Raw genomic sequence first — 14,467 nt, forward strand, 5'->3', positions numbered from 1 at the left:
CCCCACCTCCCCTCCCCTTGTACTTACCTGCACGGGGATGCAGGGCAGTGGGGAGGCAGCGGGGGTCCATGCAGGGTCCAGGCAGTCCCAGTGCCTGATGAGAACTAATAGCTCTCACTTTGCGCATATGTAATGAGTGCACATGCATACTAATGAGCCGCTCATCACATATGCGCATATGTAATGAGCGGCTCTTTATTATGCACGTGCACTCATTACACATGCACAAAGTGAGAACTACTAGGTCTCATCAGGCACTGGGACTGCCTGGAGGCTAAATAACGTTTAAGAGGCATTCCCACTGCCTCTTAAACGTTATTATAACGTGTAGGACTCTGCTTTAAAAACGGGTTGAAATACCATTTAGCTTTAAACGGTATTTCAACTCTGGCACTTTCCCACTGCAGCCTTAAACGGTAAATTGCACTGAAAATCGGCAATTTACCGTTTTTTAGCTGCAGTGGAAAAGGGGCATCAGTGTAATACCAGCAACCACAAGACTGCATAGTAATAAGACACTGTGCTGACAACAGTATTGCAACATTGTTTTAAACTCTTTGTTTCTGTGTTACTATTTACAGTATCTCAGTAATTTGATGTAACAATAATAAGTGGGATAATACCACATTAGAAACATATCAAATATTCCCTTATAAGGTATATTTTCGCTAGCTTGAAATCAAGTACATGTAGCTAAATGATATAATAGCACAGCAGCTACACAAACAGACGTTTACGGTAATAGTGACTGTTATACTTCTCCTTTTTGTCCTGTCCAGTAGAGACAATTTCTCTCGACAGGCGATATATGTTGTATGTATGTATGTATGTAAAATTGTATTGTCTTTATGGTAAATAATTTTTCTTGCAGCACTAAAGCTACAACACAGACAGTAACTGTGACTATCATATTGAAATTTGAAATTTTCCTTTTCTCCTGTCCAGGAGATACAGTTTCTCTGACAGGCGATATATGTTTTATGTTTGTATGTAAAATTGTACTTGTCCTTATGGTTGGCTCCCAATATTTGTTTTAATAACCTAATAAAAGCTCATTTTTAATTATACTTAACAAACCAAGTTGTACCTCTAAAAAAAGAGAGTTTTTCTTCTTTTCCTCCTTATTGCATCATATCACTCTCTAGGGAGCACCTCCACACACATAATTGACAGATACGTCAGTATCTAATTATACATCTTCTTATTGTGGAGCGACATATTCAGACATACACTTTTCTCGGTGTAATTGTCAGTGACACTAGTGCAAAGACAAAATTCCCCCCTCCCCTTTCCCCAGGTAGTTACATTACCGGCATTGTAAAGTTGGGGTGGGACTACGATGCTGCGATTTAGTGCCCCCTTCTGGCCGAGCTGATGGAGACAAGAGTGGGTGTGCAGCTGAATAGGGTGTGTGGATAGGGGGCAAGCGGGATGCGGGAGCCTTACTTAGTTTCCTGGGGGAGGGCAGGAGTGCCATCAGAATTTTGGGAGTTGGCAGCCATGACCTAATATTTTGCCGCAGTGTGATTTATATACCAATTAAGGAGCTGATGAGATTCATACTAAGAAACCCACAAGCTGCATCCCAAATCTGCCATATATCAGACACCAGAGCAGCCCTACCCTGGCTCTGAATGTCCAAATATGGCCGGTGGTGCCAGTGCAACTGCATCTTTGGACACACCACATCTGACTAGTAACCACACTGGAACGCCCACCATAAATGGCCTCTCTTGGCATCCAATTTCGTTCTGAGCGTGACGGCGGTCCCCATTGGGGCGAATATGTACTTTGACTCCGATGCATGTGCAGATTTAAAACATTCACTGTCTTTTCTATTGTTGGGCATATTAACTAAAAGAGAAATTGTAAAGGTGATGTCTTAAAAGTTCAACACCTGCCGTTCGCATTAAGTTCAACAACGATGCCTCTCTCAGGGTCATCCTTTATTTTGTCATAGTCAGACTCAGAGGTGCCCCGCAGATTCTAAAGCCCCTGTGCAGCTTCCTCATGGTAGAGCCAGCCCTGTTTGTAGGATAAGTGGTGCCTCTCTCTGAAAGGGTCACCACGGCAATAGGAGTAACCGCTTCCTGAGAATGGGTTCCCTGGGTCTCCCAGCAGTTTCCTGTGCACAGCAGTAGCTCCATCAGCAGGGCCCTACTGCATGAACTGTCCTGTGCTGATGATTTGGGGAACCGTAAATTACTTCTCTCTGCTACAGAACGAACATATAATCCATGATTACAAATCTACTTACTACAAATTGCTGCACTGTGACGCACACATTATATTTTACAACCCTTTTGGCTATGGTGGGTATTCTTACATACATTAGATGACATTTCAAATTTGTTAAGTTTTGTAAAGGTTAGGGAACATTACCGGCTATGCTTAATTTACGTATTAGGTCAACTACTATTTTACATCATGGTCCTTTAACTCTACCAGTCTACACATTGTTTTATGAATTTATTCCCCTCGATATTCACAAAATGATTGTGCTGGAATCACAGAGCGCTATTGCAGCGAGGGCTGTGGGGCCCCTGATTGGGGAGCAGGGGAAATAAAGAAACAAGGAGCAAACCTAAATAGACTGGCAGGGTGGGCAGTGGTGGAACTAGCGACTCGTAGGCCCAGGTGCAAGCATATGCTTTGGACCCCCAGCAACCCATACCCTCCAACTTCTAATCCGTGGCAGGAGGGACATCAACGCACGCCGCAGGTGAGCGCCCAATATTTGGGGGCATGGCCTGGCGGCAAGGGGTCATGGTCTACAAACCCATTCAGTGAAAAATAAAAGTCAACCCCATTTTGTGCATCCCCATTTAAAACATTTTTGCACATATCACCAATTACATCTCCCCCCCACCTTCATTGCTGCCCCCATCCCTAATATGTTCACTGTGCCCTGTGCTGTCTCTTACCTCCTCCTAGGAGACAAGGCCTGGGCTGGGCGTGCTGCGCAGCTAGCTGGAGTCAGGGCTCAGAGCCGCAGGGTGCTGCTGTGGGCGGGCTGTTGTGCGCAGCAGCTCCCGCGTGGCTATTATATTATGGCCGCGTACAGTGCTTCTGCGCATGTGCAGAAGCTACTGTTTGAGGCGAGAAAGGAACAGCACTGTGCAATCAGAGAGCGTTCGCAGAAGCCGCCGCCACCACAGCAATGTTATTACCCATACGTTCCAACAAATCGGGAAGCACGTGCAGCCCAGAAAAAGGGCGTGTCCTCACTGGGATGCTGCATTCCACGCCCACACCCACATTTCCTTCCCATCACTACGGGGCATAACCAACGCTGTGTAAGCTGCTGACCATGCCCCTAGTCCCTCTGCCTCACTCCCCACATTACAGCACCGGACAGGGGGGAATCCCAACTTCCCCCACCACTGGACATTGCCGGCCCCGGGAAGGACGCAGGACTGTCCCAAAAAGCTTTGACAGTCCCTGTGAAAAGTGGGACAGTTGGGAGGTATGCTGGTAGTAGGTTGCTAAATAAATATGAGTACAGTATTTGTGGCAGGAACATCTGTAGCTTTCATGTAAAGGCAACAGGAGAGAGCGGAATGTAATTGGAGGAAAAACTGTCAGGACCTTCCCATGATTCCGAACAGAATAGAATAGCGACGGGGGGGACACAGAACCTACCGTCATAGAACTTTGGCTTCACAATAAATCATCCGACAGCATTTCCTCGGGTGAGCTGAAATCACTGCTACCATTAATGGGACACTTGTTTTCGGTGATCAGAAGTGATTTGGATGAACAGTATAGAGTACATTGCTCTAACAGCGTGATTTCCCTGCAATCTGCTCCCAGCATTATCCAAGCTCTCAGGCTGCAGAAAACTAAGCCGATAAATACAGACAAATCAGTCACCGTTCCTCCTGACAGCTCCTGGTTTATTGTCTGTAAATACAGAGGATGCACCAAGCAGAAAAGTTTAAAAATATGTAATGCATGAAATAAAAAGTTTTGCCTACAGAAATAGACCTGCAGTAAGATTCCCAGGCACGCCTGTGCACCCGAGTTAGGGGTACACTTTATTAATACTGCTTTCAGACCGCAGAAGCAGGGTCGCACTGGGACTTTTAAACGGTTCAGTCCCAGTGTGCGGTCTGTTGAGATCGCAACAGCAAACCAGTAATGTTGCCGGTTCTGTGACGTCATGTGGGGGAGCGGCAGAGCATCATCGGGGGCGGGAGAGGAGGCAGCGCTTAGAGCTGGCGCTGCTCTAACCGCTGCCTCCTCCATAGTGTGAACGGGAAACAGGTCGCTCAACCTGATTAACCCGCTCACAGTGCACAACAACACGGCAACAAACCGGTAAGAACCATTCTTCTTACCCGGTTCGTATTGCAGTGTTGTTAACCAGTTAGCTGTAACCGGTAACCCTTTTCACATTGCACCAATTACCGGGTCGAACTGGCAAGCAACCTGGTAAATAGGTGCGATGTGAAAGGGGTATAAAGTTTCTAAAAGTGAAAAGTTGGGTAGTTGCCCACCAGTTATCATTTCTCTATTGCATCCAAGAAAATGATAGACCTAATCTGGTTGGTTGCTATGGGCAACCTCCCCACTTTTCAATTCCAGAAGCTTTAGTAAATTTGCCCTTATCCTTTTGACCTGATAAGTCATAGAGTCTTGTAATGTAACCTGTGAGATGCAGGCCTTTTACAGATCCGGTGAGAATACCAGTATTTTGTAAGTGTCAATGACAAGGGCATAACTATCATAGGTGCAGCTGCTATGAGGCCCAGAGCTGAGAGGGGCCCACCTTAAAGTCTCCTCTCCGGGAGAAGCCATAAAGTCATCAAGCCCATGATTTGCATAATTAGCCCTGCCCCTCCCTGATAAGCTACGAATCACAGTATTTAAATGCAGTGTCGGGCATGGAGATGAAGCGGGGTCTGGGCGGCTGGCGGAATCCGGGAGGATTGCCCACCTTTCTGGGGGAGCCGGGAAGGGGGCTCTATTTGCGGTAGCTTCTCGGCCAATCCGGGGGGGGGATACACCCCACACAGTGCATGTTTTGCAGGTCTCCTCACAGTCAATTGAAAAAATTAACTCCACCTGTGGATCTTTTAAGATGTGTCAGTCAGTAATGAGTGCACCTGTCGGGTGACCTGGAAAACGTGAACTGTGTGGGGTCCTGAGTACCGAGTTTGAGAACCACTGCGCTAAATTGTGATCAAGGCCTTTACATCTGTACCTATTTTGTCAACTTGTAACAGTACTTTGTTCTGTACGATTTGTATTTTAAGTGTCTGGAGCTGCAGCGTACTATGAGGCCTTAAGCTGGCCATACACCTAAAGATTTATTGTTCAATCTGGCTGGTTGGAACAGAAAACTGGTAATATTTGAATGAAAGTTTTTGTCCGTTTTCCAGCATTTTAAAGCAAATGATCAACTGTCATTTGCTCCCATAAGTTCCCAGATTGTTGTTCCAACCAGCCAGATTGGATGATAAATGTGTATGGTGTATGGCCAGCTTAACAAATAATTCATAATGACGATATGGCTGCAGTTATATTTGGGTCTGATGTGCAATAAAAAAAGGTTTAGCCGCTTATAGCGCATGCACCAAGCTCAGGAATGCAAAACATTCTGGAGATAGAATTCAGTGGGCAATGTCATCTTTAGATGGCTTTACCCTATAGAAGCCTATAAGCTTTTTCCTGTCCATCTGAAGTTGGCTTCACGCCCACAACAATCAGATACCTCCAATCATGGGAGGCGTGGTCCTTCGGCTGAGTCCATTCTACCGATCTCCTGATCCGATGTGGAACGCTGATATGCCTGCGATTTAGAGTTGCCAAATTACATGCCGAAGATTTCCAACTGAAAGTCTGGGAAAGTTTGTGTTTTCCCACGTACCCGTTTGTTTGCACACCAGCTGATTATTTCGCTCCATGCTTTTCCATCTCATAAACAGATCACACAGTTTAATTCGTAGAGAACCAGCTATGCCGCAGAGTCTTCTTGGATGTGGAATTATAAAGAATATTCTAACTTCTGAACGTATTTATTTCTTGAGATAAGGGACCTCGGAAACATCTTGTGGCCCACTTTTTTTTTTTCTTCTTCTTCATTTCTTTTCATTTTATCAGCCTCGGGGAGTTGTTCCCTTTGCTTGTAAACAACATCTGTGCCTACAAATTTGCAGCATTGTTCCGGCACAGTTTTAAGAAGTCACATCACTATGAATATGACAAACATAAATAATAAAGAGAGATAAACTTAATGGGTAGAGTGGAAGCTGACAGATACAACGGAAGCAGAGATATGAGTCATGCACCGGCTGCGGATTATCCCAGAGCACACGGAACAATGGTCCAATGACCTTTCTTACACAGTTCCTAATAGTTAAAGTTGTTTTTTTTTACCTATTTTATGCCATTATTTGTTGCCGTTAACTTAATCTAAAATATTTGATATTATGACCAAATTACAGATGGTCAAAATACCGACAATCATTGGAAGACAGCCGTAATGCCGACATGTTCAATATGCCGACATTCATTATGTCTTTAAAATGTCGACATGTTAAAAAAAAAGTCCACATGCGTTTTTCGTGATATATTTATTTGAAACCAACTTGTTCTTACTTCAAATGGGCATAGGGTTGGATTATAATGGGTTATCATTACTGCCTCAGAGCGCTGAGGTCATGGGTTCGATCCCCACCATGGCTCTAACTGTGCGGAGTTTGTATATTCTTCCCGTGCTTGCGTGGGTTTCCTCTGGGTACTCCGGTTTCCTCCCACAATCCAAAAATATACAGATAGGTTAATTGGCTTCCAACAAAAATGAACCCTAGAATGTCTGTGTGTGTGTGTGTACATGTAGTAGGGAATATAGATTGTAAGCTCCACTGGGGCAGGGACTGATGTGAATGTTCAAAAATTCTCTGTAAAACGCTGCGGAATCTGTGTGCGCTATATAAGAAACTGTTAATAAATAAATACTGTGTCCATGTCAACATAGACAAACACAAAATGTAGACCTTTTGACATGTCGGCATTTTAAATGATGGCATTTAGATGGTGTCAGCATTTTGACTGTGTCGTTGAAGTCGCCATTTTAAACATGTCAGTATTTTGACTGTCTTTCAATGGTTGTTGGTATTTAACCGTCGGTATTTTGTATGACGGGAATAATACTATACCGTTTTTAGGCTTGCAGGTGGCAGTTATTGGGTTTTTTTTTAAATGAACCAAATATATAAAATTAACCATTTTTATGTACCCCTTAGTTAAGTAGAGCATTTTACACAAAAATAGCTATCCGTAAATCTTTTCATTATTTCAGAATAATGCAGATATTGTAGCAGCCTTTTGACACTTTTTTTAAAATTCCAAATATGTTATATACAGTAAATAATAAACTATTAATAATAGTTATATAATAATAAACTTCTGCTGTTTTATATTAGTATTATTAGAGATGTGCAGGCTCTGATTTACTCTGATTTCAAAGCAGGATCTTATTGGCTATCAACTGTCAACAACTGTCATGTGATTTGGGATAGCCAATAAGATCCTGCTTTGAAATCAGAGTAAATCAGAACCTGCACATCTCTTTTTTTGAGGGGGAACTGGCAGATATGGGTCATAGGGTTGACAAGAGGAAGGTCGACATGCATTGGGTCCACCACTGAAGGTGTCGACATAATGCATGAGTCGACCTAATTTCCCTGTCGACCTAACCCCATGTCGCCCTTCAGTCATGTCGACCTTCATGCATGTCAACCTTTCCCCTGTTGACATAGTGAAGGAATCCCGAACAGGCAGATTTCCCCATGCTCACCTATACTTAACTGGCGATCAAGGTCATTGTCTATACGCAGACAGGCCAAAGCCTGGCAGGGGCTGATGTCACAGCCGCCCGCCCCGTCTTCATCTGGCACTGGCAAATAAAAGTCAATTTTCACTGACTTCTATTTGCAAAGGCAGAATAAATCATTTGATGATCGGGGACTTGTCCTGCAGTGGGAGCATGTGAGGGGATGTGCTCTAATTACACATCCCCTCTTGCATGCAGAGCTGCAAGTATGGCGGTACGGGGTGGTACGGCGTACCGTTAAAAGAAATACTGCCGGTACTCCGTACCGCCATAACAAATCTGCCCCAAAGTGTTTAATGCGCATGCGCGCATATGTTAGTGGCGGGGGGCGTGGTTTTCGCCGCCCCGCCACAGCTAATTGCTTTCGGAGCGGAGGGGAGCGCATTGCGCTTCTCTCCCTCCCCTCCCAGCCTCTGTTATATGAAAAATAAGCGCAGCCAATCAGCCGCTTAGCCTCTGTTACAAGGCACCTTGTAACTGAGGCTAAGCGGCTGATTGGCTGCGCTGACTTTTCTCACGCATTGCATGCTGCTGCCGCCGCTGTTTAAAGTCTGTAAACAGCACAGCGGCGGCGTGGGTCAGGTGTGCGAGCCGCGGACGGGAGCTACGCGGACCACCTGACCCAGGGACGTGCGGTGAGGTTTGTGGTTGGTGAGGCACTGGTTTGGTGGAACCAGCGCCGACAGGCTCTGTGGGGAGCATTGGGTACCGGTTGCTCCTGCGCTGACAGGCAGGTACGGTAGCTGCCCCCTGCATAAGCAGAACAGCTCCTACCTGTCAGCGCTGAAAGAAGCAACCTGTACCCAGCGTTTGCCATCGCTGGCTCCACCAAGCCGCCATGGCGTCTGCCCACATACATTTTTTAATTTAAAAAAAATGTGACCAAATGTAATAGCCTCTTAAGGGGCAGACTTGTCTGTGTTTGTGTTCTGACAGAGTTGTGTATCTGTATATTTGTGTAAAGTGACAGAGGTGTTTCTGTGTGATTGTGTAAAATAAGTGTCATTTTAAATGAAGTATATTGGCCCAATACTTTTTAAAAGAACCTCTGAGGCTAGTACATTGGGCAAATATACTTCATTTAAAAACACTCATTTTACACAAACACACAGAGACAGTACACACCTCCACCTCTATCACTTTACACAAACACACACCTCTGTCACTTTACACAAATACACAGATACACACCTCTGTCACGACACAAACAAGTCTGTCACTTAACACAAACACACACACAAACACATGTGCCACTTTAAAAAAAAAAAAAAACAGCCCCCAGACACACATTACCGTTTGGCTCAGGGTCAGGCACTGCATGGATTCCCAAGCGTCCACGGACAGGCACCTGGACCAGTGGCGAAACTGGCGAACCATGGGCCCAGGTGCAAAAAATGCTCTGGGCCCCCCTGCACAATCATTTTTCAATATGGGGGGGGGGGGGGGCGTTCGCTGTAAAAATATCAGATGGGGCACAGAAAAATAGTTATATATATATATTTATATATATATATATATATATATATATATATATATATATTATTAATATATATGTTTATATATATTAATAAATAACACCACATTCCCTGTACATTTCTGTGAAAAAAAATAAAATTATATATATATATATATATATATATATATATTTATATATGAACCAGGGCCTATAGACACTGGCTGAGGGAGTGCCTGGCCACGTCCTACAGTATGTGTGTATATATATAGTGGATGCGGCTTGTCACCCCCTCAGCTAGTGTCTGTAGGCCCTGGCCTGGTGCCTATATATATATATATATATATTTCACAGAAATGTGCAGGGGGAATGGAGGTATTTATTAATATAAACAAATACGTACTTTTCTGTGCCCCATCTTTTTATCTTTTTACGGCAGCCCCCCCCCCCCCCATATTGAAAAATGATTTAGCGGTGCAGTGTGGCCCCATTCCCCGTTTTTATAATGTGCCCCCAGTCCCCCCTTAAGTTTACTTACCTCGGCTGTCTGGAGTCGCTCCTCCGCGCCGCCTGCCTGCTCAGCCTTGGAGCAGAATCTCTTCCTGTAGCGTGCGCCGGAGACCAGATACAGTAACAGCAGGAGCTGGGAGCCGTGTCCAGCTCTGCCCGCTCCCCCCGGCAATACAGGTGAGCGAACGAGCCGCTCACCTTTAAAATCGGCACTGTGCTATACATGGCAGGCACCCCACCTATAGCAGTGCCACGGTGATGGACATCAGGGACGTGCTTTCTGCCTATATGAAAGCACGCCCCTGTCACTGAGACAACACCACTGTGCCCAATCACATCTGTCTCAGTGACAGGGGTGTGCTTTCACATAGGCAGCAAGCACTTCCCTGTCACCGAGGCACCGCTATAGGTGCCGCCTATATGACTTTTTTAAATGCGCTTTTACAGCCCCGGAGCTCAGCCCTGCCCACTGCCCGCCCCTGTGTCTGCTGCTTTAATATAGACAGCGGGAGGCATCGCTCATGATGCCTCCTAATCTAATAAAAAAGAAAAAAGAAAAAGAGTAAAAATGATTATAATAATACAAAGCATATACTTATGACACATAATATGTGTCATAAGTATTTTCTTTGAATTCTATTATTATATTAATCATTAATGACTGGGGAGGCACTGCCTCCCCTGCCTCCCCTGACTGCACGTCCCTGACCTGACCTGACAAGCTGACAGCTGCGATGGCAGATAGCACCTCCTCCCTTCCTCTCCTCCCCATAACCCTGCACCCGGACCGCCGCTCCTTCCACGGCCCCAGCAGTCTTGTCGGATGTAGGGGATACCATGACACCCGTCCCCAGGACTCTGCCGCCGCCCCCAGTGTTCCTTGCTACCTGGAGAGATAACACCAGACCTGTCCAAGCTCCCGGGCACCTCTGCTGCTGCTGCTGATGAGGTATCTCTCTCTCTCTCCTTATCTCTCTCTCCTTATCTCTCTCCTTATCTCTCTCTCTCCTTATCTCTCTCTCTCTCCTTATCTCTCTCTCTCCTTATCTCTCTCCTTATCTCTCTCTCTCTCTCTCTCTCCACTTATCTCTCTCTCTCTCTCCACTTATCTCTCTCTCTCTCCACTTATCTCTCTCTCTCTCTCTCTCTCTCCACTTATCTCTCTCTCCTGTGTCTCCCTTGCCTTTGTCTTTTTGTTTACAGTATGTTTATTTTGTGTATATATGTGTATGTATTTTGTGTATGTGGACCTGAATGGATCAACAGCTGGATCCACCCCTTCTGATATTCATTAATAATGTTCTATACTAGATTGTGCCCCTTTTACCGGTGAAAGGATGTATTGCGTGGGGTGCTATGGGTGGTGGCGGGGATGTTGTCGGTGGGAGGTGGGTGCGTGTGGGCATTATGGCATGGGTCATGTGTATTGGGTGTGTGATGCGTAACAGGCATTACTGTGTAAACTTTGGCCGTGTGCATTCGACGTGCAATATTCCAGCCACTCCCCCTAGTGTCATATGACCACACCCCTGGTCACACCCCCTGACCACGCCCATTTTTCGCCGCGCGGCACAGTACCACTAAGACCTTTTTCCTACTTGCACCACTGCTTGCATGTTACCGAAGGGAATCGGTGGTGGCGGGGGGGGGGGGGGGCACAACCGATGGGCGGCAGGCAGGATCTCAGGTTGCTCGGAAAGCTGCGAACATCGAAGCACCACCCACGTGCCAATCTGAATGGGGCCCTAAATGCGGCACACATCGGCATACTGTGTGGCTGGTAAATAGAACCAATGTTCTCAGGGATATTTGGCAGATTGCTCAGCGGGGAATCTAAAAAAATTAAACAGTAAGAAAATGACCTTCTTCTGGAATAACAATACCCACTGCCTGGCGGTGCCCACTCTGGGCTTCTGGAACCTGATTTCACCGAGCATAAATATTTGAGGAGTAGAGAAAATTGTGCGAGCTATAACTCCGCTCTATGAAAGGATTATTGCAACAATCACTGCAAAGTGCATTGTTCTCTGGGTTATTTTGTGAAATGACGTCCATTATATTCCCAGGTATTTGTGCTAGGAATGCCGCGGCTATCAAGAAAATTTGCTTTTGTATTTTCTCAGATCTCTGATTCAGAAAAGGATAATTTATGGTGTTACTTCCTGTAAATGCAATATATATATTTATGTATGTGTATGTTTATATGACATCATTTCTAAGAGAGGACCGGGGTTGATCTGCAAATTACCTGGTCCAAATGCTTGACCAAGCTATTTCTGTGTCTGGAAGGTGTATATGTTTATGTTATTTCCAATATTGTCTTATAGGGGGTTATTCAGACCTGATCGCATGGCTGTGAATTTGCGCATGCGTACGTCTCATAATACGTATGTGCGAGGCCATCCTGTGAAATTTGCTAAGTTGATTGACAGGAAGTCGGCGGGTGGTTGGTGGGTGGTTACTGGAGGTTTTCTGGGAGTGTCAGGGAAAACCCAGGCGTATGAAGGGAGGTTGTGTGACGTCCGCTCTGACGACGAACAGCCTGTCTCTGAGCCACTGAGTAAGTCCTGGGCTACGCACAGACTGCGCACATTGGAAAAATCATTCAATGGCTAGTGATTGCAAATGGATTTGCGGACTTATCGCTGGCTTGTATTGGGTGGGATTTCACTCTGGCTAGGCAGCATATACCTGATTGCAGGGTTCTGGTAAGTAGCAGCCTTGTGATCAGGCCTGTATAACCCCCATGGATTGTAAGCTTGCGTTTTGACTGTCTGTAACTACCCAGTTTGTTTTATGACTATTATTATTTATGATTGTTTTATAAATAACTGTTAATAATAATTGATCTTTGTGTTGTCTTATTTCTCTTTGCTAGGTTATGCAGATGTACCTTCCATTCTGTGGCATAGCCATATGTAATGCCCAGCTCTTTGCTGCTTCAAGAAAAGAATATGACAGAAGTAGGGTGAGTCATAAGCAATTATAGGTTTACTCTATAGTGTTACTAAAGTATACCTGTCACCCAGAGCCAAGCTTGTGGGTTGTAGGAATACTCCTGAGAATGCAGCTTATTATTTGACAACTAAAGGTCCATACACACTGGGTGATTTTGCCCAGCGTTTACGGACAATGATGAATGGAAAAAAACGCTGGGCTGAAAATCGTTCAGTGAATACTCACATCCCCGTACACACTGGGCGGCTTTTTAACTGAAAGCCGCTCAAAAGACAAAACTGAGCTGCTTTCAGATCAGAATCACCCAGTGATTGCTACCTCAGGCGTGGCAATCACCTCTCCCGGATTTCCGTGATTCTCCCGAAGTTGCTGGCAACCCTCCAGGAGGCTTTTCCAGTCACCCTATTCTGGGATTCTCCCTTTAATCCGGTGGCTGGAAAAGTCTGTACAGCCTCCCGCTGCTGCCGGACTGGTCTACAGGAACATGGCCACCACTGAGGAGAGGACATGTATGATGACATCATTACAGAGGGCGGGCTGTGGCCGGGGTGTAGGAGGGGAAGGGCCAGACAACTGGAAGCAACCTGTGCCAATCGCACTCTACTTCCAGCCCGTGCGTCCCACCTTCCGGATCGTGCGTTCCACCTTACTTCCGGCCCGTGAGATCAGGTAGGGGTGTCTATAAAGGGGGAGCAGCCTGTGGTGTCCGACTATACAGAGGGAGTGGCTTGTGGTTCCCTGTTCTTCTTCTTATTATTATTATTATCATACAAGGGGAGCAGCCTGTGGTATTCTGTTGTTATGAATATACAGGGGGAGCAGCCTGTGGTGTCCTGTTATTATTATAATACAGGTGGAGCAGCCTGTGGTGCCCTATTATTATACAGTGGGAGCAGCCTGTGGTGCCCTGTTATGATTATACGGGGGGAGCCGGGGGTCCCAGTCCTCAGCCCCTCCATCACCTCACCTCTGGATAGAGCAAATGTTTTAAGTTTGTTTTGTTGCGATTGTAGCTCCGCCCTCTTACTGAATTAGGCTTCGCCCACAATTCTCCAGCAATTGATAATGCATGAGGTGGCAACCTTACCCAGTGTGCATGAACCTTTAAAGGTGGCTGCTTCTGCAATTAAAAGCTGTAATGATGTGATGGTTTTTTAATGTTTATTAAATCATAAATGCTAATTCTTGGGCACATATATTATCAGGAAAACAGAGCAATTTGGGCAGCATTGGCTTGACACGGTAAGGTAGGAATATTGTTCCGTCGGCAGCACTGAAACGCTGTGTCGTGTTATGCAGGCTTTGCTGGAGGTGGTGAATGACCTGTTTGAAGAACAAACAGACCTGGAGAAAGTTGTCAAGAAAATTATGCATCGAGCTCAGACACTGCTAAAGTGTGAGCGCTGCTCCGTGCTGCTTCTGGAAGACATTGAATCACCAGTAAGGCTCTTTCATATAATTCATTATTAATGCTTATTAAAGCATTCCACATCTGTCAATGAGTGCTGTTGTAGAATGTGTAGAACAGATTTCTCTAATTGTCCTAGTAAAATCAACAATAGCATACCCTCCAACGGGTTGGGATCATTCGTCAGAATGATTCTAGGTCTACAGTCATTAGGTCGACCCCACTAGGTCGATTGGCAGGAAGGACGACCTGACTTAAGGTCGACATGGGCCAAGGTCGACATGACTTAAGGTCGAAT

At 45.5% G+C, this 14,467-nt stretch overlaps 1 protein-coding gene across 1 annotated transcript in view; it reads left to right on the forward strand.

Annotated features, from left to right (window-relative positions):
• PDE11A (phosphodiesterase 11A) overlaps positions 1-14,467 on the forward strand; it is a 383,685-nt gene that overhangs the window by 169,590 nt on the left and 199,628 nt on the right. Inside the window, exons 3-4 of the mRNA XM_083154719.1 lie at positions 12,682-12,771; positions 14,061-14,201. Coding sequence (XP_083010845.1) covers positions 12,682-12,771; positions 14,061-14,201 — 231 coding nt within the window. The remainder of the gene's footprint in view (positions 1-12,681; positions 12,772-14,060; positions 14,202-14,467) is intronic.

Source organism: Crinia signifera, chromosome 7, assembly GCF_055691185.1.
Source record: "Crinia signifera chromosome 7, ASM5569118v1, whole genome shotgun sequence".
Lineage (NCBI taxonomy): Eukaryota > Metazoa > Chordata > Amphibia > Anura > Myobatrachidae > Crinia > Crinia signifera.